We start from the raw sequence: 27,164 nt of genomic DNA on the forward strand, positions 1-27,164 counted from the left end.
GATCTGGCCTGCAACCTGCCATTGAAGGCCCCAACTACCGTGAATCTGCTCTTGAAGGGCCCGTCCAGTCTTCCAGGAACACACAGTGCCAGAGCCAACTCCAAATCCTGCCATCAAGGCACTTCTCGTCGTGATGGAGTTCCCTTTGAGCAGGAGAAAGAGGGAAGAAGAAGAAAAGGTGCCGTTTGGAGGGAGTCGGAGTCGAACCAGTTTGATTCGCTGTCAGACAGACAGATGTGGGTTTGTGGTGGCGCCGGGGTGTGGAGCCGAGCGGTGTTTTTTCCTCTCTGCACAAAACTCAACTATGTTTCTAATTTTTCCTCCTTCTACCACATCCAACTTCCTTCTTTCTCCACCATCACCAGCAAAAGCTTAGAAATCACTGGCAAAAGCTTAGATACCATGGCGACCCAATACGCAGGTCCCGAAAATGAGGACGAAAAATTCCATACCTTTTCACTACCTTCCTGGGCAAGACTGTCAACCGACCATTTGCGCGCGATCACCTCCGGCGCGTTCTTGAAGGCCTCCCCAGCAACGTTCGGAGTGCCTCCTCGCTCCTGCCAATAGATGATATAGAACTTCGCATCGAATACATCAATCGGCTCGAGGAATTTGGCGCCTCAGTTTCGAAAAGTTGACTATGAAGAGTAGCGCCAAATTTAAGCGCTTCTATGATGTCCAGTTCGCTGCCCTTTACCTCATGGATTTCCAACAGCTCACGAGGTACGCCATAGAGGCCGATGAGTACGACGTCTACGCCTTCCTATAACGCTGAGAGGTTGTACCCGCCATGGTCAAACTAAGTAAGTCTTCCTGCCATTCTAATGGGAACGTTATTTACTAACCAATCTATAGTGGCCGGAAAGAAGATATACGACGAAGAGGCTGAGATGACTGAGAGGGCGACATACGTCCCCGATCCAATCTTTTTGCCTCCCTCTCAAGATCTTGCGCCTTTACGTCGACTTTCGCAACAAAGCAACCCGCCGAGATTCGAGTCCCAAACCGGAAGGGCCAGGCGAAACGAGGCAGAAGCTGATGCACGGAAGATGCTCGACGACCACCGATGCATCCTTACTAAGCAGAGCTTCCCGCACGCCTGTCATATTGTTGGCTACGTAGTTAATAATACGGAAGATAACAGAGTAAACATCGACCAATGGCTCCGTATGGCCGCCCCTTTTTTCTTTTCCGGAACATTGCGCCAGATTTCCTCTGATATAAACCATGTCTTCTCGTCCAGCGTTGGAGCGAGCGATCGGAAGTAGAATATGCTCTCGCTCAACCCAACACTACATGACTGGTGGTCGCGGGGTTGCTTCGGCCTCAAGTGGATTGGGCTGGCTGCTCCTCCTCGTTCCGCCGACCCAGAGGAAATCCAGACCGTCCTTCTTCCGTTCGAGTGGTTGATGTGGAGAGCAAGACTCGTCGGTGAAAGAAAGCCGTCGGTGAAAGAAAGCCAGCAGGGCAGCTAGGGCGAACAGCCGAGATTAAAGCGGCGTTTCCCGATTATTTGGCCCCCGAGATGATGCGCATTTGCGGCAACCCAGCCCTACCCGACCCGTATACCTTACTCGCCAGGTGCCGGCCCGCCACCGGGTGGAATATCGAACATGGCGAGGTCTTTGAAGCGAGAATCTAGCAGAAGTACGTCATGAATATGAAGCTTTGCGTGGATATACAACAGGCGATCAATCGCCTCATTGCCATGGCTGGAGGGGCCGAAGCGCTCGACGACCTGCCGGACAAACCCGAATTCCTTGACGAAGACGGACGCTTCCTGGGCTTGGTACAAGACTTTCCACATGCTTATGAGCAGACCACTTTAGCAATGCGCGGTGAAGATGAAGATACTGGGAAGGCTAACTCTGAAGACGACAATGTTAGTGATGACGGTATCACTCGTGCGGTGTAGGAAGAGGATTCAGGACCCGGTGATCACCTCGGCGGCAAGGGTAAGGGTCTAGCTCAATCTCCTTTCTCCGACAAGCTTGCCAAGAGTACTACGGGCGATCCCAAGGAAGAAGAGTCTGGAGATTTGTATGCTATTCTCAAGAGGCAGTTGCCTAGCGGTCCCATAACTGGCCAGGGCGAAGAGAGCGGGGAGATTCTAGATCTTGGGAAGAAGGCGTCAAAGCTGAGCCTTATATCGACAAAGGTCGAGAATTAGGGAAAGAAGTCAATCAAGGGAACAGCCTCGATTGCCAAGAAGGGTGGCGAGAAGGTGGGCCGTATTACCTGGAAGGCGTTCATGGCCGTCCTCTTCAGACCCCCACAAAGGCAGTCAGAGGTACTTTCTCCAAACCATTAATATGCTCCCATATAACTTCTGCGAGAAACAGACGGCTAGACTCCTGCCTGCAAAAGATTAGAGACGGGAAGATGTAAATAAGGGAACCTACTAGAAGAGCAATCAGTTTGTTCTGGAGTTCAGAGAGTTGAGGCTAGTAATCAACTAGTGATTGGAACTATTGGTAAAAAAGGAAGGGTAATAGCTTCTTGTCTTGGACATTGATCTATCTTATACCCAAAATATTACCATACATGACTGAGCGTTCAAGTGGAACTATATCGCGGACAGTGATAGCAGATCATCTGCAAAAGAACCAACATACCGCTGTGCGCTATGTCGCGGCGTGTCACTGCATGTCGCTGCTTGTTGCAGGCGAGACGGGGGGCCTTATACCACGCCATTGGCTAGCCTGCACACGTGAGAACTCCCATGTTGGAATCGTTTCGAGACGCTCCATGGGGAGAGGTTTCCCAGTCTGGACTCGTACCCTAGGTAGGTACTGCTGCTGATCAATCCAACAAAGGTTACGATTCTGCCACGCATGACAATGTCGCAAAGGGTATATATGGGATTTAGCCAGTGCACGTACTAATTAGCAGCTGCTTTGGCACTTTTTGACAGATGAATTTTATACGCCTCATCTATCTTGTCGCTATCCGTTGCTGTAGTGAGGTAACGAGTGGAGCGGTTTCAGCCAACATGTAAGAGATAAGGAACCAAATAACAGTTGCTCTGCAAGGAAAGTACCATGATTGAAATTAATGACCTCCTCATCTGTCCCAGCAGACCTAGTTCGACTGCCTGAGTATTCCCTCCTTTCGTAACCCTAAGTGCAGTAGCAGTCAATCTGAAAGTGGCCTTACAGTCCTGCTCTTTCCCACCCACAGTTACTTTCTTATTGCCACCGCATCTTGGCGGTACCTCGGACGTTCCATTGGTCTCAGACATAGTTGTGAGACGGCTAGTCTTCTATTTACAAATGGTTAGTCACGAGACATGGAGGCGAGAATACAACAAAAAAACCTACCACAAGAGCACGTAGCGTATATTAGAGTTCAAGGACTTGAGGTCGGATATGGACTGGTGATTTGAACTGATGGTGAACAAAGGAGGTATGCATTCTTCTCCCCCGCTATTGGTCTCCTTCAAACCCAAAATATGCTGCGTTACTGCCCAAGTCGGACCGTCTTAAGGGCATGAGTCGGCACTCAAGCACCCTGTTTCAACACTAGACTGATGGGGGTGGGATACGCTGCAGCTGCTATCAGGATCAGCACTGAAAGAGAGTGAGCGGCTGGGGAAGTATGCAAGCAATGTAGCAGATTTGGACTTGTCATCTATGGGAGGCTGCTATTAACAGCATTTGAGAGAATTCGAGTAGATTTACTCCATAATACAAATGATTGCTTGTGATGCTAGAGAGACAAAAGTCGAGTTAGCGACGGAGGACTAAAGAGGCTGGGCTAGAATGAGATGACAAAGATTAATCGAAAAGAGACAAAGCCCCACCATTGTAGATTCAACCAAGAGCCCACTTCCAAAACCCATCCACAGCTGGGAGAACATAAACCTCACTTGAACTTCCAATTCTTATTTTCCTTCAAAAGCCTCTCAGCCTGGTTCTGGAGCTCCCATCCTATCTTTTGTACATGTCGGAGCTCCAATTCCACAGTAGGTTGCACCTCAGTCAAAAATATCAATTCCCCGTCGCTGGAGACATCGATCTCGATAAACTCGGAGATTGGCATCTCTTCTGGGTCCAAGTGGCTAGGGAATTGTGAAACTTGCTCCACTTCTTTCTTTCCCCCTTTATCAACAAATCTGTCCCAGTGAGGGTAGCTATTCAGAAAAGATTGGCATTGCCGAGCTCTATAGAGGTATTGGACTTGGGCTGGGCAATCAGCCTCCTAGACTTCGCGGACGGACAGACCGTGTTAATACTGGATGACGAGCGCACTGTACTGTCGCTTTCGTTTCCGTCGTTGTCTCCGTCATCTCCGTCGTTCTTGTCCTGTACACGCACGTGTTTGGCCGAGACAGATCTTTTACTAGCAGCCATGATTCGTTTATTCAGCTGTTCAGTCCTATCGTGGGCCTCAAAGTGTCTTTTCAAGATAAGTGCCTGATGTGGAGCAACTTGCGCACCTCTTTGGCTGTGGAACATGCTACCAGAAGATTGTCTTCGAGAATCTGGTATTGACTTGTTCAAGGAACAATACTCGCCTGTACTCAAACAGTTTCTGGACACGAGACGTGAAGAACAGGAGGCCGAGACTAGGTTCGGGAAGAACTCGCTGTCCGATGGTATGCTCCGCTCCTGGACTACTGGCCGCGTCTGGAAGAATTTTGTGTCTATCCGCCCCGACGTCTTTGTCTCTGCCATACTCTTCAAGTATCACCGGGGGGGACTTCACCTCAACTGCTCCGGGAAATTGTGGACACTCCACAGAGGGATTCAATCAGCATACCTACGAAACTCAAGCTTGCAGCATATGAGAACGCATGAATCATACAAGCCGCCCACGCCCGACGACGCAGCAGCTGCGGAATCGGTCTTGACCAAGCTTCCCAAATCCAAGGTCCATCTCATCGTCCGTCCAAGTCAGCAACAAGCGGGGTCGGAACAGGATCACCGTAGTGCCTCTGGGTGCTCTACGCTCGAGAGGTCTCGAAATATTTCAGGTTCCACGTTGATTGCTGAACCCCAGCCCGGTTTGTACAACCAAGTACCTGTTCCTCCTTACTGCTGGACCTCACGTCTGTCGGATCATAACCTACCCCGTATTGCCGCGGCCCTTGTGGGCTATGACATGCTGGCTCCCTTTTGGTCATTGTTTGGCTGCTTCGGTCTGGGCACGCAACAACCCGCCGGAGGCGGAATATCAACCCGTTACTGGCCGGGAAGAACCCGTTGCTAGCCGGGAAGCACTGTGATTCTCGGAAACTCTCAGCTCAGAACACCACAAGAACATCGATATCGCCGACGACCCAACCAGCCCCTCTCAACGAACAAGAACCAAACCGTCGTCCACTATCGAGGCAAGGGTGTCGTGGAGCTCCGCAGGAAGATAGCCGCGATCCAGCATCTAGATGTTTAGTGGCCCCTGCAGCCGGTTTTGCCTCGCCGCCCTCTTCACAAAGCGACTTGCGTGTGCGAGCGAAGGCTTCACGTTCCAGTCATGATGGGATGTGGCCCTGGAGAGGCGCTGGAGCCTGCGTTACAAGGCTTTGCCACCCCCCCCCTTCCAGGGTCTCTGAGAAACTCTTTGCTCTCTACAACGGTAGCCTAATACGACACCCTGGCCGAGTTGATTGCCGGGCCCTGGCCCTGCACCTCGTGGGTTGGGGGCAGTCCGATCTTTCGTGCTTCCCACTCCGCGCGAGCGCGAGACTCGGTCTGTGCAACCGCGACTCTTCGTTGCGGTGCACAGAGCCGCTGCTACTCAATATGCGAAGGGCCTCGGATAAATGACGTCTCCCATCGGGGCGGGTGGATGGGGGTAACAATGTCGGTTATATTTTGTCTCTCGGCAAAAGGCATCAAGAAGGTGATGGTGCACTCACTCAGCTTCTTCAATTTCTCCTCCTCGCCGCAAATGGTGGTCCGTTGCCTGTACATGCACATCGCCCATCCCGTGTTGAGTCTTGCCTATTGCTTCCCCAAACTGGCGCAGTGCCCGCCGGTGGTACTCAAGGCTTTCGTCTAGCTCGCCTTGGGATTCCCTGACGTTGCCTATGGCATACAAAATCCACTAGTTTTATTCACCGGGCTTAGCTCTTTGTTTTCGCTACAGCCCTTCTTGTGGTCGGGTGGCATCCATGCCCCGGGGAAGGGGTCAAGGTTTTTATGTGGACGTACGAATGCGTATCGTGTTCGGGACCCTCCAATTTCGAAGCGGAACATGTCCAAACACTCGCGACGCAACACATTTTCCTGAACAATACCCAACATTACCCAACACCACCATCAATTGCCCACGACCTGGCCAGCCGCTGTAGTCGCAATACCCCTTGAATGTAGATATAAAGGAGGCCTGGCTGGAAGACCTCATCCAGCAATACGCGTGCAGTAACGACGTACCGACGAGCAACGACCTTCACAGTGAACAAGACACGGCCATAAGTAACACTAACACTAATCTCGCTCCGGGTCGAAGGCGCAAGCCCATTTGTGAAACGCCAAACAGGATGAAAATGTACCCGCCGGGCGCTTTTCTCGACCGTTGCGTCCTTCTTCCGCCACCGACCCACTCACGCTGCAATCACAACCACGACCGTCGGTCGATAACCAACCACCCGCTGCGCCATCATCACGATCAGGCTGGAATCTGCTATCTTCGACTTCGACTCGAGCCGGTGAACCCGTATCACAACTCATAGCACTGGCGGCGGAGGAGAAGGAGGAGGAGGAGGAAGATGGACAAGTTCCGCCAAGTCACCTCACCGCTTGATCTCCGATTTTCGACCAAGTCTATTGCGCTGCGAGGCTGCCCTCCCTACTGTCTGCTCTGCTTCTGCTTCTACTTCTGCACTCTCTGATATAGACAAGACGTTGATTCGCGACATCGAAAAGATTGCGTGCGATAGGTCACAGAGAATGCTCCCTCGATCCATGCAGAGGATGAGGGTAGAGGAGGCGGTGGGACCAAGTCCCAGATCCTGGATACGAAGCGACGATGACGACGGCGACGACGACGACGATGACGACGACGGCGACGACGACGAAGACGACGACGATAACGACAACGACGACGACACCGTCCTACCATGCCATGCCGAGATGCCACCGTGCTGCGGCGTCAGTTGGAAGACGGTAAGGGCCTGTTTTGCGCGTTTCATCGAGTGCGATGTGATGGACGCGTCTGAGACGGCCTGGAATGCCGACGTCCACACGGCCCTGTAGTTCGTGTCACTTCATAGTACCTTGTTCACGAACTCGACCGGGGCTGGACGTGTACTAAAAATCGCTTGCCTGGATGCGGGCCGGCTGCGGAGCAACCCGTGGTCGTCATCGCGTTCTGCTCACGGGGGCAGGAGCGCCATTGCTTGCGATCAGCTTCCCTCACAGATTCAGTCGGTCAGGCCAGGGTGAGCAAACAGTCTTGTACTTCACGGCCATGTTCCACGGCCTCGAAAAGGTCCCTGAGGAGGGGAATAACTAACTACACGCAGGCATCACGGCTTCCGAACCCAGCCATTCTTTCATCCTCCGACCTCACTCCTTCCAAGGCCCCCCATGTACCCCCCAGCAGGCTTTCAATCCAACATCAGCACCCCTTCTTCCCCTCCCCCTCCCCCTCCCCCTCCCCATTCACCTTAATCCCGCTCAACGCTTCAAAATAGTCGCGCAGGAAGCGTAATTCTCGTATCACAGGACGGTTCTCGTAATTCTCCCTCACTTTGGCACGCATTTGGTTCATGATCATCTTTTTGCCGTTGAAGACTCTCGTCACCTTGTCTCCCATTTCCTCGTACCACTTGTCGACTTTCTCCTGCGATGGTGGTGGCGATCCAGTTTCGATTTCGGGCCCTTCACCAAAGTCAAATCTCGACAACGGCAAGTCATGATCCTGACGGCCCATCTCGGCGACCTGCACACTCTCTTCTGTTAGCGGGTGTGTATCCTGTGGGGGGCTGGGCTGCGGAGATTGTGTTTTGCTCCTTACCGCGAGGAGCGTGGGGTGCGTGTGCCTCCCTATCATGAGCAAATCGTGCTCCATGTTCTCGAGGAGCTCGAATATGCGTGGGTTAGACGGCAGGTAGTACACACTACGGCGCCGCCGTCCGTCAACTCGAGCCGTCTCGGTGACCCACACTTGGTCGAAGGGTGGTCTCCCAACCACGACGACACGCCCGGCGCGATCAACGGCAATACTGGGGATAGGGTACGCCACCATGTCGGCTATATGACGGTCCAGCTGCCGGAGCGCCGGGAGGGTCTGCTCATGTAATACACGATAGGCCTCGCCAAGGCGCTCGGTCAAGGGCAAGAGCGCCGTTTGGTCGATATGGAGCAGGCCGCGCGGGATATTAATCATGCGATTGGCATCTCGCGTTTCGCTGGCAAATTTCTTCTTGGCCTTGTCGTCAGCCCATCTCTCTAAATCACGCGGAAAGGGGTTTCCGAGGGAAAGGAGGGTCTCGGCAAGCGGGTTAATAGCAAGGATGGTGGAGTGTATGGTATCGAGGTTCACAAGTAGGTCTCGTAGTCTCCCTTCGGTCTTCTCACACCAGTCAAGAGCCAGAAAGGTGCGTGCGGGCAAGGCGAGGTGTCCGAGAGCTGTGCGGCAGCATTCCTGGTAGCTGGCTGGTGTTGTCGTGCCGTTGACGTCGCGACAGTCGTATCCGTAGGTGTATGGCATCAACTTGAAGCAGCTGATAACCTCCCTGACGTATTCCCATCCTGCTCTGAGCCAACGAGACGACAGCACCTCGTCACCGAGGTTGAGAGAATGGAAGGTCAAGGCATTTCTATGGAGGCGATCGAGACACTCTTTCAAGGTGGCGCAGTGGATCGTGAGCTCCATAGCAACCGGACTGAGTACTTTGGTGTTGTTGCCAGCCCACTGACTTGTCCAGAAAATGTGGCTGGGTAGGCGCCCAAACATTATGGATTTCGGGTCATCCCCAATCCCCAACGTCACGTTGACGTAGAACATGGAGGCTGTCGGGATGGACGCGTGCTGGACTAGGACCTGGTGTAATGTATCGAAGAAGGGGGACGGGATGGCGTCGTATTGGGGGGGTTTCGGAAGGAAAACGATGACGACGGCCACAAAGATGGCCTAGGCGATGGTAGGGTAGGCATTCCATGCATCTCGGCACGAAGCAATGAGGAGGAGGAGGAGGTGGCGGCCTCGCTGCAAAAGGTGTAGCCGTCGCCGCGCATACCTCAACACGGTCGACCCGACCAGAGCGAGAAGGCGGCCATCTCGCCGCGCTTGGCGGACGCGGAACTGGGCGCGTCGAAGTCGGCGTCAAAGCTGGCGTCGAAGCCGGCGGACCCGGAAGCGCAAGCCAGAAAGAGAAAGATAACCCGGCGCGGCCTTTTCTAGGCGGCCAGCGCGGTTGCGGTGGCGCTGGTCATGGCTGCTGCTCTCGCTCTCCGGGGCCGGCGCATTCCCTGCTACAGGTAGCGGCTTGGCGCCACAAAGACGTGCGAGGAACGCCACGGGCTGCATTTCCATTGCCGGGCAGGAAGGACATGGAACAGCACAGCAAACGAATTGGGCCCATGCCATGCCATGCACAGCGTTGATCGGGGGGGGGACAATGGGAGAAGTGTCAAGTAGCAGCTACCAAACTACTACAGGAGCCCATCGCAAATCCCAGACAGGGCAGCCCATCTGCCGCGCGCATTGGCAATCCCGACGTCCAAGTTCTTGCGGGCCAGGACAGGCATAAACACAACTATGTACTCATTCCTCGCAGCGTCATCTAGAAGAATGCCTGCCACTGAATTGACCAAGACCGCCCTTTCACCGGTAGCCCAGCTCGCGGCGCCGGGCCTGCCGGCTGCCGAGCGCGCCTCCTGGAGCCGGGCGAGAGCAGCATCTCGGATGGCCTTGACAGCCTCCTCGTGGTAGGGGTGGTGGGGCGAGGCGCACGCGTTTGGCGGCGAGATCGGCTTGCGGCGGGCGTCCAGGCCGAGGAACTCGAACAACGTCGGGAACTCCACCTGAGGGCTGCTCGGAAGCAGCGGGCCTGCAGGTGGCACAGACGGCGGGGGACCTGGAGCATCAGCCCCTCTGCCCCGGCGCGAGAAGAGGAGGAGGAGGAGGGGGGGAGCCCTGGGGCAGAAACAAGTTGGCCCCGACCCAGAACACGAAGCTTGCACCCATATACGGGACAGCGAGGGGCGGGGAGATGACGGCCACAGAGTCAGTCGCTAGCGCCTCGGTTACCAGGACCATGATGGCTCCGACGCGGTCCTCGGTAAGCGATGGCACACACATGCTCTGGTCGTGCACCTTACGCCAGAAGGTTGAATTCGTTGACTGCACAACTGTGTTGGGCGTGCATCGGCCGTTGCCATGCAAAAACCTTGGACCCCACCGCGATGGCGGGGAGAGCCCTGCGGAGCGAGGCACCTGTCAGGTTGTCGAGCTGGGAGATGAGAAAGTCGGAAAAGGCTCCCGCGACGCAAGCGGGAGCGCACGCCGCCAATAGCATCCAAGACCGCATGTTGCTGCTGTTGGAGGTGTTAGGCAGAGCAGAGCAGAGCAGAGAAGAGCAGAGAAGAGCAGAGAAGAGTAGAGTAGAGTAGCGAGGAAGAGGGAGATGGAGATGAAGATGACAGCGCGAAGTTGTTGATGGTTGGCGGTTGGCGTTGCAGTTGCAGTTGGCGTTGCAGTTGCACGTCAGCTGCGTGTCGTGTCGTGTCGAGACGAAGGAAGATGGAGGCGAGACTAGCCAAGTTGGTCATGAGAGAAGAGGGACGAGGGACGGGGGAAGAGGGAAGAGGGAGGAGGAAGGAGGAGGGGGTCGACAGGGGACATCTCTAGGCTGCATTTTTCAGCAGGAGCTGCCCAGTCGTTTGTCACAAAGCAAAACTACGGTCAAGAGTGCCTTCCACTGTTAGATGTCTTTATCCGCTCGCATTTTGGGTAGGCAGGTCAGGGACGCCCTCAAACCCCACTTTCCGTTCTTCGTTGGTGTCCGATCCACTTTCCTTTTTTTGCTGGTGATTGATTTCCACCAATGACACGGCCCTATCCCATTGTGGAAGCAACTCGAATCGATGCTTGCGCATTTCAGTCTTGCATCGTCATATTCAGCTGAAATGACAAGTTTCAGCTTGAAACTCCCCCAAGAGATGAGGTCGACTCCAGTGGCCGTTCTACCTTTACGGCCTCTTGGCAAGTCAGAGAGTGTGCGTGCCACCATCAAATTTCTTTGTCCGCTACACTGTGTCACGTGCCGGACTCCGTCTCCCTTTCATGGCAAAGCAAAGCCGGCCACTCCCCTCTGTTATCCCTCATCACTTTAGTGGCTTGATCCCGTTTGTACAGTCGGTCCCCCCCCCAGCTCCACCCTGCATGAAACTCTTGGTTCTGCCTTGTCACTCATCAGAGGCGACCGGCTTCCGCCGCTTCCAAATGTGGCAGCAAACGTCAGATCTGATGTCTATTTCAGCCGATGCTCTGCTACCTGGCTCTGGGGGGGAGGGAACAAACAGGACAGAGCACGCCGTGCACTTACCTTGCTTCCTTCTGGACGTGCGCGCGCTGGCCATGATGAGTGCCCTTCAAAAGGCGGCCTCGACCCAACACTTCAGCTCCCCAGCAACACAACACCCACAATCACCACAACCACAACTACAGCAACCACCGCAACTACCACAACCACAACAACTACAATACTACTACAGTCACTACAACCACAACCACTACAACCACTACAGCCACCACAACCACAACCACAACTACGACCACAACTACAACCACAGTAACCACAACAACCACCACAACTACAACTACAGCAACCACAGCAACCACAACAACCACCACAGCAACCACAACCACAACCACAACCACAACAACTACAATACTACTACAGTCACTACAACCACAACCACTACAACCACTACAGCCACCACAACCACAACCACAAATACAACCACAGCAACCAGAACAACCACAACCACAACTACAACTACAACTACAACCACAGCAACCACAACAACCACAACCACAGCAATCACCACAACCACAACCACAACCACCACAGTCACCACAACCACAACTACAGCAACCACAGCAACCACAACAACCACAGCAACCACAACCACCACAACCACCACAACCACAACTAAAACCACAACTACAACCACCGTAATCACAACAACCACCACAACTACAACTACAGCAACTACAACACCTACGTCAACTACCACAGCCACCACAACCACAACCACCGCAACCAAAACAACCACAGCAACCACAGCAACAACCTAGAAGCTGTGTGCGCGACATCACCCGTTCTGCATTCCCTCATCACCATGAGTTCCTCGTACACAGCCGGGCAGCTATACCGGCGCAGGTTCCCAAATGGCCACCAGTGCGCATCGGCTGACGTCGAGTCACACCACGTGGACGGCGCAGCAGACGACATGCGGCTCCGTCTCGTCCGCTCTCTCTTTACCGCCATCACCAGCACAGACAGTTCCGACCCGCGCCATCGGCGGGTCTTGGACAGTCGATTGGAATCGGCTGTCCAAGGCATGCGTGACAGCAACCACGTCCTCAGACACGTGCTGAGAGGCTGTCCGACAACTTCCAAAAGTGCCGCAGTCCACTACATCGCCAATGCGATTGCCGACCACCTCAGCCACCCTGTGCGCTCCGAGCCCGGGATCGAGCTGGTCGGCATTTTCATCTCCGAGCCGCCCCAGGACGGCGACCGGCGTGGCCAGCCCTTCTCGGTCAAGTTTCTCCGGGGCCGCGCTGGGCGGTGGCGCCGCGGCGGCGCACACGCCGTCTTCATCGAGGTGTGTCCGTGGTCTCAGCCCGAGTTCCGCGGGGTTCGACAAGCAAGTGTTGGCCCTCCTGACAGGAGCGGCACGGCCCGGCCTGCCACGGGGCCGGGCGAGGCGTGGTGGTGGGCGCCCAGCAGCAGCAGCAGCCCATCCAATGCGGCGGAACCGGTGCAGGCAGGAAGACAACAGCGCCAGAACCGAGAGACAACTGTCGCTGCCGCTAGGGGCAACGACGTGCAGGAAGCGTTGCCTTTTCCGGTGAGGGAAGAGCGGGCTGACTGGGCTGGCATCATCAAGTGGATCTGTGCTGCTGTCATCGCCATAGATGTTGTCGGCGCCGTCGTTTTCATCGGCATGCTGGGTTTGAAGCTATTCACTGGCCTTTCCAACGCCGTAGTAGGGTGGGCTCGTTAGGTTCGAGCTTATTCACTGGCCTTTCCAACGCCGCGGTGGGGGTGGGCTCGCTGGGAACGCAGCTTATAGCCTTCTTAGGGCAGGCGCTCTCGACGAGAACTCATCGCGTCTCTCGTCCGATCCGGCCGTACAAGGTGCCGCTAGTGAAGCGACGGGCAATCGACCCGGTAGTCCACATCCTTAAGGAAAATTTTCAGTAGAATTCGGTGCAGCTGAAAGAGCGACGACTGGCGTATACGGCATTACTCACCGACATGGTCTACGACTAGACGCTGGGCGAGCTGGTCTCGATGCTGGGCAAGCTGGCCTCGACGACGGGGAGGGTAGCTCGGAAGCTGACTGAAATGGAGCGGCTGCGGCCTGTCACCAGCGCTCGACCGTGAATGCGACAAGGTAGTTAGGATTCTCAAGTCGTTCTGTTGCATGTAATGGGGCACGAGGTGCAAAGGTTTGGAGTCTTCGAGACATCCATGTTAACACTATGAGTGGTGGCTCTCCTAGAGGCTAATACCGCTATCAAATGGATACTTTGACCATGGTCTGACGGTCTTCCGCGCCCCTGAGCAGCGCCAGGCACTCGGCACACCAGTTGACGTTGCAGTACACCTCGCACACGTGCAGCTCCGAGACCTCGCCGATGCTCCTCTTGCAGTTGCTAAACCGAGGCTACCTCTGAGACTCTGGCATGAACTTGCCGTGTGTATGCTGATGGTTTGGTAGTGGATACTGTAAAGTAGGGCGGAAGGCAATGGCGAACTGTCGTAGTTGTAGAGAAGTTATGAGAGAGATAGCCCAAGAAAGGCTCGAATAGGATTGATCACAAGCGATGAGTTGTCTAGCTATAGGCCCACTGCTGATTCTTGTTACAGAAAGGATGTTTTACAAGGCAAGCCCATCACCGGGGCCTGGTCAGACGAGATACGCATTCCCACGAAGCCAGGATTTCGAACGTATCCAATATATCAACTGCTGAATACCTAGAAGCAGCAAGCTTTTTCTGCTTTTGATAATTGCCGAAGTTACCTTACACGTATGCTATTCGGGGGCCGTTTCGTTCGGTGGAGTGGGCGGATTGCCGGCGTTGGTTGTACGTTTTTTTCACTTTTTCTTGGTGTTGGGCGCATTATGTTGGTCAAGCCAAGGTAAACTTGGCCTAGGGCTGACGGTCGCAATGCAACACCGGGCTAGGCGCTTTCTAATACCTATGGTCCTCTTTCCTAATCTAGACGAGAAGTCCAGGTTGAGGTGGAGCAATTGTCATGATGTCGCCCACATTTTCCTCACCACTTCCCCCCCGTTTCCCTTCGTGGCTTCGGCTAGGATCTACGTTGCTCATCTTCGCCGGGGATTTCCACGTTGGTAGTCCCGCATCGACGACATCGTCGGGATACAACACCGGGATCCTGGGCAGCACGGCATCGGCAGCTCGCGCCGCCGCAGCTCTGACAAATCTTCTCGCCGACAGCAAATTTAGCTCCTATCCTATTCTAGTGCCGACGCAGGGCTCGCGCAGGCGGTTCTTGGGCAGCATGCCGCTGACGGCCTTGCGCAGGACCTCGGCGCCGCCGTGCTTCTCCATCAGCACGTCCATAGTGATGGCCTGCAGGGAGCCCGGGCGCGTGTTGTGGCGGTAGTACGTCTTGCGCCACTTCTTGAGCCTCGTCGTGTACAGAGCCGTTTTCCCCCTCAGCCGTTATTAGCACGCTCTCCCAGACCCAGACACTTATTCTAGTCCCCCCAACCGTGACGGCTCCATGCACTGGCGGAACAAGAACGTGTACGTGTGCGTGTGTTTTGCGTTCCGTGTTTGCCGAGGACGGCGGCGTCGAGGACGGCCTGATTGGTGGCATCCTCGGCGGGCTTAAACCGAAAACCGGGGCGGCAGCCCTTCTTGCTCAGACTGGCAACACCACGCATGAACCGCTCTACTTTTTCGTTGCACCGCGGCAGGAGGATTTCCCCCCGATAAGCGACCAGAGATGGAGGAACCTTGGGATACCTAGTTGAGCCCCCCTTTCTCTAGGGAGAACGCACACTACGCTATAAGATACCCCCCCCCCCCCCTGACGGTCGTCAGCAGCAGCAGCAGCACGGACAAGATACAAACACGAGATAAGATTGCCACGACGGTAGCAGCACTAGGGAGAACGCACACCACGCTGCACACCACGCCCCCTCCCTGACACTCATCGCCTTTTTTAGCGTCGGAATGCGTAGGCAATGGCCCAACTCGGTTGTACAACAGCCGAGCTAAGGTTAGAGTTACTATATGTCACCGAAATCATCTGTTTATTTTGCCTTAGGTTCTTGCCGGCATCGTTTCGCAGCTCAAACTCTGGCGCATCATCAAGGAACACCGAGAGACAAGCGCAATGCCAAGATTGCCGAGGAATAGCGCACCAGGTACTCGGCCGGCGGCGTCTTGGCCAGCACTGGTTCTGGAGAGCGAGACAAGAGCAAGCCAGCTAACCGCTCAACTCCTCGGGCCAAGTATCGTCTTGTCGAGAACGGATCGAGGCTTTTCCGTACGTCGGACGACTAGAGGTTGCAGCTATTTCGGCAAGTCAGGTAACAGGAAGCGAATCCTGGCGCATGTGCGTGAGATGACGTTTTCCCACGCCCCTGGGCCAGAAAAGCCAGCCCAGCAGCACAGTGACGGTCAGCCGCACCGTCTCCGTTGCTGGAATTACCCGAATCGTTCGCGCGCAAAGCGGCGCTGGCGGCGGCGATGAATCCGCGGTTTGTGGGAAATGGCTGAAAACTCGAAGCAGAACAACAGCTCTCAAGCCCCGCAGAGCCTTCCAAGAAGAAGGGCCTGTGCATGCATGCAACAGCGCGTAGCGGCACCGAGCCGGTCAGTCAAAAGTGGATGGATGGGAACGGGAAATGTCCTCGCCTCGTTACCGCATGTAAAGCCACTGTGACGGCGGTCAATACCAAGAAGGAAAAGGATCGCTAATGTAGCTATACCATTGTCTAAGGATTCTAAGGTGAAGAAGAAAGAAAGGAAAATCTACAAAGGTGCTGTTCAGTGTGCTGAGGTTAGGTGGGAGCTGTAGAGCGCACGGGCCCACGGCCCACAGGGCTTTCAGATGCCAAGCCCCCAGCCCGATTGGGACTAGTGCGGGGTCGGCTCCAAAGAGGGGTCGCACTGTTGGCGGTTCTGGCCGTGACAGCCACCGATAAGCGTCAAGTGGTAGATGCCAATAATTGGGCACCGAGGAACCGATGCAACGTGGCCGTGCCCAGAATAAAGACCCCTAACTCTTTTGGCTAGTTCTTCGCGGCGAGCTCAGTGACGCGCGCCCGCTGCAGGCCCCATCTCAAAATTCTGCCAACGCTGACGAGGCGGTCAAAGAACCACACAGCCGCTACAACATTCGGAGCGACAAACGTTTTCCCGCTCATGGCCATCTGGATCCCCGATCCTGCTGCTGGGGCGCCGTCGACACCACCATAGCAGCACCGCCGAGCTTCTACAGCGCCGCCGATATGTGGATCAGCGAGGGCCATGGAGCATGAGAAACCTGAGGAGCCATGTGCCGTGGTCCAGGATGGCCCGATACTGCGATTCGTCTGGGGCGGGGCTAATAACGAACCGCTGGCCTGGCGGCGTTCGCGAAGCATACCACAACACTGGAAGCAACAGTTACGGATGACGTATATCGAGGCATATATATAACACATCAGACCGTGGTCGAGTGTGGCGGATGTTTACTTACTGGACGAAAAATGGTACCGGGCTCGTCACCAGGCAGCTTCTCAGATGTCCCTCTCTCTTTGAGTAGCTTTTCACTTTGCAAGCTGCTTGTTGTGCTTCTCCTTCATTTTCTCGATTTCTTCTTTGACTGGCTAGTCGTCGCTGCTGCTCTTGCTCCTGCATGAGTAGCGCCGTGTCGTGCCGCTCCGTCTTGCTGCCGGCGACGGCGCCGATCCAGTTGGTCGCGTTGATCCCGCCGCCGCCACCGTCGCTGGCGGCGCATCTAAACCATGATTCGCTGCCTTCCCCTAGATCCGGAGTTACAGCGTCACAACTCGAGCCGGCGGTTTTGCAATTCGCTTCCCTTTCGCCTTTCCCGCCAAGCGAATGTTATCCAGGAGCACTACTTCGCAGACGCTATTACGACCAATCGAGAACCGTTTGCCTCACTCGTTCGTTCGCTCACTCGCTCGTTCGTTGTGCCGCGCGGTTAAGCTTGCAGTCTGTCTGTCAGTCTGTCAGTCAGTCAGTCAGTCAGTCAGTCTGTCTTGGACGAAACTGCTGGGTACGACCGCTGCCACTTGGCTATCTATCTATCCGTCTATCGGGCGGTGAGGTTGCCTTGGGCCTCCTCATGGGCCGCGAGGATAGATGCGAGCCTGAACTCGGACTCGGTCGGCTCCCGCATGCCGCAGCGAGAGGCCAAGTGTGTTCCTGATAAGGGGGAGATATGCGGCATAACTGTTTGCGCGGCGGATCTTGTCTGCTGCGACCCGTCTTGTATCTGCACGACAGTCGGGTACCGCGGCAGCCATGATGGTATATCGGCGACGGGAGGTCTGCTGGAGCCGCCCCAGGATTCGCTTTTGAGATTTTTGGCGCCTTTTGCCTTTCCATCGCCCGTTGCCTTGCCATTACCACAAGAGCCAGCGGCAGCTGCGCTCGGGCCGTGCAGTATCGTAAGACAAGCTCAAAGATGTGCTGGCGAAGTGGGAGCAGGAGCAACACCGCACCCAGATGACAGCACCAGGGAGAACGCACACCACGCTGCACACCACCCCCCCTCCCTGACAATCGTCAGCGGCAGCACGAACAAGAAGGCAAAGGAGAGAGGGAGATGGATATGGTGGCATCACCAGCCACAGCAGCCAGGTACATAAGTCTACGACGATACGGCTCTGCTCTGATATCGCGGCCTTCAGCGTTTACCCCTGACTGGAAGCGTCAGTTAGCAAAGTTTGCAGAAGAAAGGCAGGGGAAGGAAGGAACGGAACGGAACGGAGCAGGTGAAATCTGGTCGTCAAGATGGCGCCAGTACGACGAAAAAGGAGGCGTCTATCAAATTGAGACCGGCGCACCGTCTTCGTGATTGAGTACGCCGGCCCGCTGCTCTTCCACGCCCTCCCTCTTCGCGTACCTGCGGCCGTACATCTACGCGCCCGTCTATTCCAAGGCGGCCGTCGAGGCGCCGCCGAGTGCCGCTTTATGTTGCATGTCTTCATGACGCCCAAGCCGCTCCCATGCAATCTCCCAACAATCCCCCTCTCCCAGCTCGCTCGCCACACTGGCCACCGCCCGGGCAGCCGTAAGTTGGGTCCATCAAGATTGAGGTAAGACCTAGGGCCATGATACCTTTACGAGCCGTCTCGGCACTCGATAGCATTCCGACGGGCCTAGAGAAATTCTTCACGCTGATTCTGTCCTCAGCTGCGACGGGGGATGTGGTTTCTGAGCGATGCTTCATAGCCTCGGCTGAGTAGCTGTACGGCCGGGGCACTGACACTGATGCTCTTCAGGTTGTTATACCACTTCCCAGGCGCGAGGAAACTGTGGGAGCGTCGAGCTGTGGTTGCTGCGCTGGAGACCCAGATTACCTGGGCATCGCCTTGAGCCTCGCAAGATTAAGGGCTGCTGCGCAACTTTGCGCGTTCCTTCTGCTATGGAAGGGACTCGCCGTCTCGATGCCCGTAAAGTGCAGGATGAAGAAGCCGGGCCACAGGAACAGCACGTTGAAGAGGCCGACGAGACGGAAAAAACACGGACGGGGATTTCTCCCTTCCCTCCCCACCTCCCTCTACCATGCACAGGATGACCGACGGAGAGACGGACAGAAAAGGCCGCCTACCTACCCCCGTCCATCCGTCCGTCCCCCGCCGTTATACTATCTGTGCAGGTGTCTGCCGCTCTAGTCAAACACGGCCACGATGCTCTGCCGCACGTTTCTCGCTTCGGCATCCGGCCAGGAGTCTCCAAACTCGGTCTTCTCGGTTAGATACTCATGCTCACCGTCTGGTAGCTTGAACGGCGCTGGAAGCTCCGAAGAAGAAGAGCTGGAGGCTTTGCTCTTGGTCGCCGACTGCTTGGGCGTTGTTGAGGCGGGACGCGGTGCTCTGCGAGTGCTTGCAGCTTTCCATTGGGCCCGCATGCTGCACGCTGGCACTGCATGATTCCGCCACGATACCCGAACGAGCGTCGGCGGTCAGAGCCTGGTACATCTTGGAGCCGGAAACCAAAGGCGTCGCGGTCGCCGGCGCTGCTGTGGCGGTCGGGCGAGACCATGGACTTGATGCGCAGCACGACCTGGCCGAGGGCGTGGCGGATGTCGCCAAACCGCATCCACGCGCGGCGGCGGCACGGGTGCATCCTGCTGCCCGAGATCCGCCGGCGGCTGTGGCCGAGGACGACGCCCGCCAGCTCAGTGAAGGTGCACGTCGTGCACGTCGCTTCCGCCGACATTTTCAGCTCATCTCGAGACAAGCACGGTTCGAGAGGTGAGACCCCATTTACACATTTTCAAGTTCGACTGGGCTGACTGTGAGTCTGGCGGTCTCTTTTTTCTCGCTTCTATTCTTTGTACCGTGGTTTTTGTCTTGGAGCCCAAAAACGCCCATTTTTTTACGTCTCAACCGAATCTGTTCTGTGCCGTCGCGACGACGTATTGCTGGATCTGGTCATGGACGGTTCGCAGCCGCACTTCGAGGACGCCAAACATTTGATGCAGGGTCGAGTCAGCGCCTTGGCTGGCGCGTGCCATGCTCAAGTTGAGCACGTCGCCCGTGTAGTTCATGGCCGTGACCAGCACGCCGCCAGACCCGGCCGTCGAGCTGCTGGGCTCTCGGACATATATATACGTGAGATCTCCACGTCCCCGCGGATTCCGACGCACACGACAGAGGCGAGAAGCCATCACGTGGCGCGCCTATAAGACGGACAAGGACAAGCAGAGCGTTGTTAGGCAGGTGCAACTGGCAGTCGTAAGAAAGCAGCATGCCTCATCACGGTCTGTTCTGTGGGTCAACTTGCTCGCGCAGAAAAAAAGGGGCACCGCGATCTGGGCGGCAAAGAAACGATGCTGAGCCGCTGCGCCTGGCCGCCCGGGACAGCTTGCCCGACCTCGCCCACGGCCGTGTCGTAGCCCGCCGGCAGCGATGCGATGAAGTCGTGGATGCCGGCCTGGCGCGCGGCGTGCGCGGGAAACAGGCCACTGCAATCACGACCAGTGCGTGTTCGCGGAAGCTTTAACGGACGCGAACTGGCGATTTAGCTGTTCATTCCGGAGTGGCATCAGCTTCCGAGGCGCCTCGGAGAAAAATGCGTCTAGAAAACACAAAGTATGCTGCACCAACTTTTGCTTCAACCGAGCCCAAGTTTGTTCCAACCCTAGCTGCCTCTCCAGCCGTGTCGCCATTGGACGAGATCTAGATCCTCCTCGACCCTGCCGATCACGAAGCCGAGATTCCGATCATGTTCGCGATGGCCGAGTTCCCGGCGAACGGTCCCTGTCCGGATGCGCCCGAGAAAATGCTGTCGCCGCCGCGGTTGCTGTTGGGCAGATAGACGAGTGACAGCCACGTGCCTTGTGCGTCTTGTTACGATGCCCATGTGTTCAGCCAACTCAGCGTACCTGTCCGGCAATACCATGTGAGATGTGTGACCTCCAGCACCCCCCGTATAGGCGACAGTCAGCCAACCTGGCAAGAAATCCATGGGCGTGGCGTTCCAGAAGACTCGGCCGAGGGTGAGAATACTTAGACACGGCCATCAGGCACGTATAGTCGAGGAAGGCTGGCTGGAGCCCGCAGTGGTTTGATGTTGAGCTTGAGTTTGAGCTTGAGCTTGGGAGGGGACTAGTGGTGGTTGGTTGAACTGTGACCAAATGACGAGGGGGTGTGTTGGTGGCTGCCGAAGTCGCCTCTGTTGTTGTGGTGTTAGTCCTGCGCCACCTGGGTTTTGCGTGTTAGCCGTTGATCATGTCTTTTTGGACCATCTGCCCGTCCCTTGCCCCCCCCCAATCCGAGTCTTCTGTGTGGTTGTTGGACATTATATGGCGCCCCTCATCTGCACTGACCTCGCCGTTTGACCGCGTCGGTAAAGGAATCTAGGGCTGTGTTTGGTGCCTCGGAGAAGCACCCATAGAGATGGGCCGCTGCATCAGACCTGTTTGATATATTTACGCAACGAACCCAGCCAGCCAGCCGGAACTCCAACAGGATTTTATATCCTCACAATGTCCATAACACGGGGGAATGGCATACATACCTGCGCGACACGCCGCCAGCCCGTCCCGCACACGCAGCGGTTAGCCGCATATTCCTCCTACAGATTCGAAGCTTCGAGTCTCGGGTCTCGGGTCTCGGGCAACATTTTCCAAGAAGCCACCCGCTTGACTTCAGTCCACGCCTACGACAAAGAAGCTTGAGAATTATGACGTCCGAGCATGAACAGGGTCGGGTACGTCCTTCCGGCAACCCAGCTTGAGCGCGTAAAGGAGAAGGTAGGCGACGGGGGGTGCTCTGTCCCTGTGCTGTGGCGTCCAGGGCAGCCCGGCAAAAGGGTGGATGGACCGAGAGGCTCGTCTTGCCTAGGACCAAGGCCAAGTTGGCCGTCTCGGCTAGGTTTCTCTGCGCTCGTAGAAGAGCGAGGGCAGGGCTACGTCGTGGAAAAACACAATGTCGGGCTTGACCAGGCTGAGAGCGCTGCATAACTCAACCAGCAGGCGACGAAACACGCTGCGCAACTGTCGTGTTTGTATCTACGTCCCTCACAAGACCCTTAAACTCCCCTCATCCCCATCTCATCCCCGTCTCAAGAGCCGTGTCCGCCAGCCGACTATCCCGGGTCTCGCATATTGGTGACTGAAGCACGGCAAATGCTTTCATAAAAAGTAAGCGTCCTGCTAAGAGCAAAGGAGATGGGGAGGCCGGATAATCTTTCGACTTCATCCGATCAGCTTTATCTTGATACGTTTATTACACATTTCTGCCCGCGTTTTTGTTCCCCGCGATTCGATAGGTCCGTCGCCTAGGAATCGAAAACCTGGCCCTATCTACCTGAAAACTCTAATTTGGGTGTGTGTGTGTATGTATGTGTGTTGTGTGTGTATACGTGTGAGCCAGAACGAGGATATATATATATATGCGTGTGCGTGTGTGTACGCGCACGAGCGGGAACAAGAAGATATGCGTGTTAGGCAGAGGTAGAATGAGCATCCATGCGTGCGAGGCAGAGGCAAAATGAGAATCTATGCGTGCGAGGCCGCCCACCTCGGCGCCCTACAGCGCCGCAAGATCACGTCGGTGGTGACGTCGCTCGACCTCGACAAAACACGCCTCGATGCCAAGTTCCGGAGCCTTACCTCCTCCGAGCGCCACAAGACCACGTCGGTGGTGACGTTGCTTGACCTCGACAAAGCACGCCTCGACGCCAAGTTCCGGAGCCTTATCCCTCCGAGCGCCACCTCTCCGTCGACTGCAAGGACACAGCGACGGAGAACCTTGTCGCCCAGCTGCCGCGGATCTGCAACTTCATCGATGAGCAGCTCGCCACCTCCCCGTCGACTGCGAGGACACAACAACGGAGAACCTCCTCACCCAGCTGCCGCGGATCTGCAACTTTATCGACGAGCAGCTCGCCAAGTTCCTTGGGGCTCCTCACCCCCGAGAACTACCTAAAGGGGCTGGCTTGGTTTGGCATCGCTTTAACGTCGCCGCCTATTCTTCGCCCGGATATGCTGGAGAGTGTATACAGACAGAATATTTAGTTGGGGATATAGAGTACGATGAGCCGAGGCATGAGGGCTTACCCGTCGACTTTGGAATATTATACGCGCTCTAAATCCGTATCAGCAGATGTCAGATGTAAAGGGATACGTCGCCGCTAATGTTGTCGCTGTAAGTAGACGAGGACTCCGCAACCGTTACCCGAATACTCTCTCTAGTCCCCGGCCGTCTGGGCCGCCTGGCAGCTGTTCAGCACGCTCCTGTGCGTGGTCGGCGGGCAGTAGAAGACGGCGTAAGTCTGGCGTGGGAAGAAGAAGCGTGACTATGTCAGGGTGTGGAGGTTTTTGGAGTAAGCGGACAGAAGCGAGGTGGTGGACGTTGGAAGACGGGAGAAAGGAAAGAGGAAAGAACCCGGGTCTTGAGGACGAAGTGAGGAAGTGCACCTTCCTTCGGCCAGCGAAACCACGCAGCAGTCAAATGTAGTCTGTAAACCACTCCGGAGACAACCAGTACCGACTGCAACAAATTACATACGCCTGTACCCCCATACACTCCTACTGCCTATTCGAGAGCTCGAGCGTGATTGGGCAACCTGGCCCTAGGCGGTCTTTGCCAGAGAGTGCGCCACCACCCAGCGCGCCAGCATCGTCAGCATAGTCAAGTGTTGAAACGAATGCGCCATACTGACCTCTGACCTCTGTGGCGGACCGCAGCCGTGCCCGCCTCGCCGTTGCCTTGTCCTTCGGCGTGCTGATCCTCCATCTCCTCCTCGCCCCGTGGTGGCGCTGCTGCCTCTCGGGTTACATGGGCAACTTCCTCAGGGGCTTTTGTGGAACAAAATATACTGTGAAGATAGATAGTTACCTGGTATCCATGTCGTACTCCGGCAAGATATCGTGAAAAAGAAGCGAAATTACTACCTCAGAGCTCGAGATCTTTGAAAGAAGAGAAGTATTATAGAGGGAAAAAAGAAATAACGAAGAGGGAGAGAAATATAACCTTCCTAAGCGGAAAATGGTAATCCGAGGCGGCCAACAAGCAGTGGCAACAGCCCCCGTGATGAAGACGATGACAGGGGTCAAAGGGCAGACGCTGCTGCTGCTGCTGCTGCCGCAGGCATGGCATCTTCAAGCGGTTCGTCGACGAGGAGCTCCAGGTGAAGCGTGCGGGGGATCCAAAACTTGACACCAAAATGCCAAGCTCTTGATTTTGCTCCTAACCACGTCATCGCCCGAGATTCCGGAATCTCTGCCACCTGAAATCTTTTCGCCGAGGAATTTGCAAAATTCGGCTTTGAGCGTTGCTCCTCTTCCTTGGTTTCGGTTCCATCCAGCCTTGCGGGACTTTGACGGTGGTGCTACGTAACGTGCCGAGCGTTTCTCGTCGAGAGAGTCAAGGATGGCCTGCGTCTTGACCGCGTCGCGAAGCGTCGGTCCCAAGACTTGGGAGGAATCCGGCGTCGTATGGCTGGTCGATAGACCAGAAGCCAAACTGTTGGAATCACCAGGTACCGGTACTGGAAGCAACAGGGCGTAGCTGTACGCCGAAAACTGGTGGTTCAAGTGTTGGTTGTTGATGTCTATGTGTGTCTCTAAGAAGGAAGGCGGAAGTGGCCGTAGGCCACTTATTTAGGTTCGGTGGCCCTGCGCCCCTGCGCCTCCACTGCCACATGTGGCTTCTTGCGCCTCCACTGCCACATCTGTGGCTGACTAGCGCGTTGTTCCAACACAAACCAACCCCTCAGACAGGTAAGTCCATCACACAGCCAAGAATATCCCCAAGACCATTCGGGGCAAATACACGGCATCAGACTTTGAGCAGGCTATCAAGCCAAGTAGATATGGTCGAGTTCGGGGACTATATGCTTCGACTTGCGGGGATTTAAATTGACGATGAGGACGACGAGGACGATGGACGTGTATTCCCTTTTACCCGTACTATCTTTCAAGCCCGTGCGCCGCATCTTACGTCGAATACGCGCCCGTGTCAAACGAGCCCATTTTCCAGCGTGTCATAGTGAAGTTACAGCACGCCTTTCTACGACAACAAAATGTCACACGGCGCCGTGCCCAACGAGCTGGGATCGAGCTGGTCGTGCTGCTCGAGGTTGTCGGGCGCGGCCGGCGCCAGTCAACTCGTCTTGGGCATGCTGGCAACGAGTTCATCCGGCCGCGTCGTTTCGAGCGGACGCCAACAATCCAGATTTTGCAGCTGCCTGCAGCGTGAATCCAGGAGTGAAAAGTCATTGCTGGTTCAAGAAAACAAAAAGCCAAAAAAAATATCACCCAACAAGACAATAGCCAGCCTCAATGCTCCCTTCTACTCGGCAGTGCGCGTGCGCAGGTTGAAGTAGGGTCCGAGGCGCGGGTTCGACTGGAGCTGCGTCGCGTTTTCCGAGAGGTACTCGTCAAGCTGCAGCTCGAGGTCGTTCTTCGCATCGCAGCTCGGAAAGCTAGAGGGGAAAGAGTACAGGTCATCGTCATCTGTCCAGGTCAGTTTCAGGCTTTCAGCGGATGCGACAGGCGCAATGAATGGCCAGGTCCGGACGAAGGATGGTGGGAATGCGATTGGCATTGATGCGACCTGTCTCCAATGTGAGGAATATCACCCGCGCGTTACCGAGTAAAAGCGGCAGCGTTCGGATGAGGGCTGTTGCGTTTTTCTCGGCCAGTAAGAAATAAGAGGGTGTTGGTGTTGGTTGAGATGAACCCTCGGGTTGAAGTGCATGGGATCATTTTGTGCTGCAGAAAACGCCCCGCCAGAAAAAACTTAGCCTTCGTCGAGAGGACGGCAGTCTTCTCCTGCCCAACTAATTGCTGAACCATGGCAATGACGTGACGGTGGGTATAGGCAATAAGCGGTTTATGGAGCTCGCAACTATACTATTAGGCAGTGAGGTTCCCGCAGAGCCGCAAGTTGAGCCTCAAGCATCTTCAAGCGAAACCCAGAATACCAATAATCGACTTCTATAGAGAAGCTGCTCGTCCGGGTCCTGGCGGGCAAGGACCCCTTGCAGGTTCCTACGATCCGCGACGCGTACTCGCAGCTGCACGGCCGTAATCTCGAGGCGGACATCAAAAAGAAAAAAAGAAAAGAATACAACATTTTGCCTGCCTCTACTTCTATCTGGTTCTGTAATTCCTATATTTGTGATCCTAGGCCTCCTGATCCCATCCCCGTCATGGAAAACAGCGACCTCGTGTGTTTGTGTTTCATGTCGGGCCTATTAAATCGGTTGCCTGATCGATGCGCTGAACATTGTCAGTCCACAACAGACACAGCGTCTGGAACAACGGGGGTACAACAGTTTTGGCGCCAAAGCTATGAGTCCGTTGTGTGTGGTAGCTGTTACGTAACTAGGCCTAATTAGGACACATGATTTTCTAAGCGAGGATCTAAGCCTACACAGGCCTAGTACTTACATGTTAGAAAGGAGCATTTTTCCCACAGTGAGCAGGGCTTTTCGCACTGCTTCCCTCCTTCAACAGTTTATCGATTAAATGGGCCTACTTTGACTGCTTGTGTGCATCAGTAGCTTCCGTACTTCGCCGAGGTGTCACCCTTTTTGTTCTTTGAGCTGTGAATATCCCAGGTCTGGGAGAACTCGCTGCCGCGTTTCCCGCTGCGCAGGCCCCACCCCAGAGCTCTGAGGTGCTCAACCTCTCTAAACGCTTCCCCAAAGCCACAAAAGTTGCTGACGATCGGCCAGCTTGGTTTGCTGCTCGCTGCTGCTATGGGCGACGCCGCCAAGCAATCGGCCTGCACGGTCGTGAAGGTGCGAACAGAAGTCTCGGCAGTCTTAAATCAAGTTTTCTGAGCCCGACGCTCCAGACAACCACGTCGTTGTTGAGATAGAGAATTGCTACCAAAGTCTGTGGCACATCCCGAAGTCAGCTCCTCCCAATCCTTATACATAGACGAAGCATAATGGCGTTGTGAATGACATTGCGTCGTCTATTGTATTGCGGCGATAGAAGCGAAGGGGATAAGATTATTCATGAATTGCCGGACTGGGAAGGTCCGGGCCAGCGCATCCACAAGCATCTCCAACTGCTTAGCAGACCGCGGCCGAGCCCGCCGCCGCCGCCTCGCAACACGCCGGCAGACGATATATTGAGGCCGAGGCCGTTCATCACTCCGGCGCGCGGCAAGTTGCAACGACCATGTATCCAGTACGCGGTGACCGAGCGATCCCACCCACCTTTCCACCTCCTTCTCCGTTTCAACCGGCGGCAGTTCCATGTCACAAGAACATCGTTTGGCATCGTGACAGCTGCT

The 27,164-nt window shown here is 55.4% G+C and overlaps 10 protein-coding genes across 10 annotated transcripts; 5 read left to right on the forward strand and 5 right to left on the reverse strand.

Annotated features, from left to right (window-relative positions):
* Positions 1-793: 793 nt before the first annotated feature.
* Positions 794-1,478, forward strand: B0T26DRAFT_680858 (uncharacterized protein; the record flags this gene model as incomplete). Its single annotated transcript, XM_060440555.1, has 3 exons — positions 794-806; positions 859-1,121; positions 1,272-1,478. 3 exons carry the CDS (start codon positions 794-796, stop codon positions 1,476-1,478), a joined length of 483 nt encoding a protein of 160 aa, XP_060289978.1.
* A 5,258-nt stretch (positions 1,479-6,736) lies between these two features.
* B0T26DRAFT_756684 (uncharacterized protein) lies at positions 6,737-10,480 on the reverse strand (the record flags this gene model as incomplete). Its single annotated transcript, XM_060446138.1, has 6 exons — positions 6,737-7,193; positions 7,628-7,887; positions 7,963-9,081; positions 9,669-10,086; positions 10,142-10,301; positions 10,387-10,480. The coding sequence occupies 6 exons, from the start codon at positions 10,478-10,480 to the stop codon at positions 6,737-6,739; spliced, it is 2,508 nt and encodes an 835-aa protein (XP_060289979.1).
* A 1,052-nt stretch (positions 10,481-11,532) lies between these two features.
* On the forward strand, positions 11,533-12,110 carry B0T26DRAFT_756685 (uncharacterized protein; the record flags this gene model as incomplete). The annotated part of the gene is made up of 2 exons (XM_060446139.1): positions 11,533-11,853; positions 11,928-12,110. The coding sequence occupies 2 exons, from the start codon at positions 11,533-11,535 to the stop codon at positions 12,108-12,110; spliced, it is 504 nt and encodes a 167-aa protein (XP_060289980.1).
* Positions 12,111-12,296: 186 nt separating this feature from the next.
* On the forward strand, positions 12,297-13,570 carry B0T26DRAFT_756686 (uncharacterized protein; the record flags this gene model as incomplete). The annotated part of the gene is made up of 3 exons (XM_060446140.1): positions 12,297-13,134; positions 13,266-13,354; positions 13,457-13,570. The coding sequence occupies 3 exons, from the start codon at positions 12,297-12,299 to the stop codon at positions 13,568-13,570; spliced, it is 1,041 nt and encodes a 346-aa protein (XP_060289981.1).
* Positions 13,571-14,664: 1,094 nt separating this feature from the next.
* B0T26DRAFT_876246 (uncharacterized protein) lies at positions 14,665-17,010 on the reverse strand (the record flags this gene model as incomplete). Its single annotated transcript, XM_060448093.1, has 2 exons — positions 16,582-17,010; positions 14,665-14,872 (listed from the first exon to the last, which is right to left on the reverse strand). The coding sequence occupies exons 1-2, from the start codon at positions 16,872-16,874 to the stop codon at positions 14,665-14,667; spliced, it is 501 nt and encodes a 166-aa protein (XP_060289982.1). The 5' UTR covers positions 16,875-17,010.
* Positions 16,972-17,849, forward strand: B0T26DRAFT_490736 (uncharacterized protein). Its single transcript, XM_060435324.1, has one exon. The coding sequence runs from the start codon at positions 17,069-17,071 to the stop codon at positions 17,603-17,605; it is 537 nt and encodes a 178-aa protein (XP_060289983.1). The 5' UTR covers positions 16,972-17,068; the 3' UTR covers positions 17,606-17,849.
* Positions 17,744-18,185, reverse strand: B0T26DRAFT_729872 (uncharacterized protein). Its single transcript, XM_060442986.1, has one exon. The coding sequence runs from the start codon at positions 18,018-18,020 to the stop codon at positions 17,802-17,804; it is 219 nt and encodes a 72-aa protein (XP_060289984.1). The 5' UTR covers positions 18,021-18,185; the 3' UTR covers positions 17,744-17,801.
* Positions 18,186-19,072: 887 nt separating this feature from the next.
* B0T26DRAFT_756688 (uncharacterized protein) lies at positions 19,073-19,623 on the reverse strand (the record flags this gene model as incomplete). Its single annotated transcript, XM_060446141.1, has 2 exons — positions 19,073-19,277; positions 19,349-19,623. 2 exons carry the CDS (start codon positions 19,621-19,623, stop codon positions 19,073-19,075), a joined length of 480 nt encoding a protein of 159 aa, XP_060289985.1.
* Positions 19,624-22,235: 2,612 nt separating this feature from the next.
* Positions 22,236-22,779, forward strand: B0T26DRAFT_729878 (uncharacterized protein). Its single transcript, XM_060442987.1, has one exon. It carries the CDS (start codon positions 22,379-22,381, stop codon positions 22,565-22,567), a length of 189 nt encoding a protein of 62 aa, XP_060289986.1. The 5' UTR covers positions 22,236-22,378; the 3' UTR covers positions 22,568-22,779.
* Positions 22,780-25,205: 2,426 nt separating this feature from the next.
* Positions 25,206-27,019, reverse strand: B0T26DRAFT_756691 (uncharacterized protein; the record flags this gene model as incomplete). Its single annotated transcript, XM_060446142.1, has 2 exons — positions 25,206-25,369; positions 26,950-27,019. The coding sequence occupies 2 exons, from the start codon at positions 27,017-27,019 to the stop codon at positions 25,206-25,208; spliced, it is 234 nt and encodes a 77-aa protein (XP_060289987.1).
* Positions 27,020-27,164: the final 145 nt, after the last annotated feature.

This window comes from Lasiosphaeria miniovina, assembly GCF_030549165.1.
Source record: "Lasiosphaeria miniovina strain SMH2392-1A chromosome Unknown B0T26scaffold_8, whole genome shotgun sequence".
Classification (NCBI taxonomy): Eukaryota; Fungi; Ascomycota; class Sordariomycetes; order Sordariales; family Lasiosphaeriaceae; genus Lasiosphaeria; species Lasiosphaeria miniovina.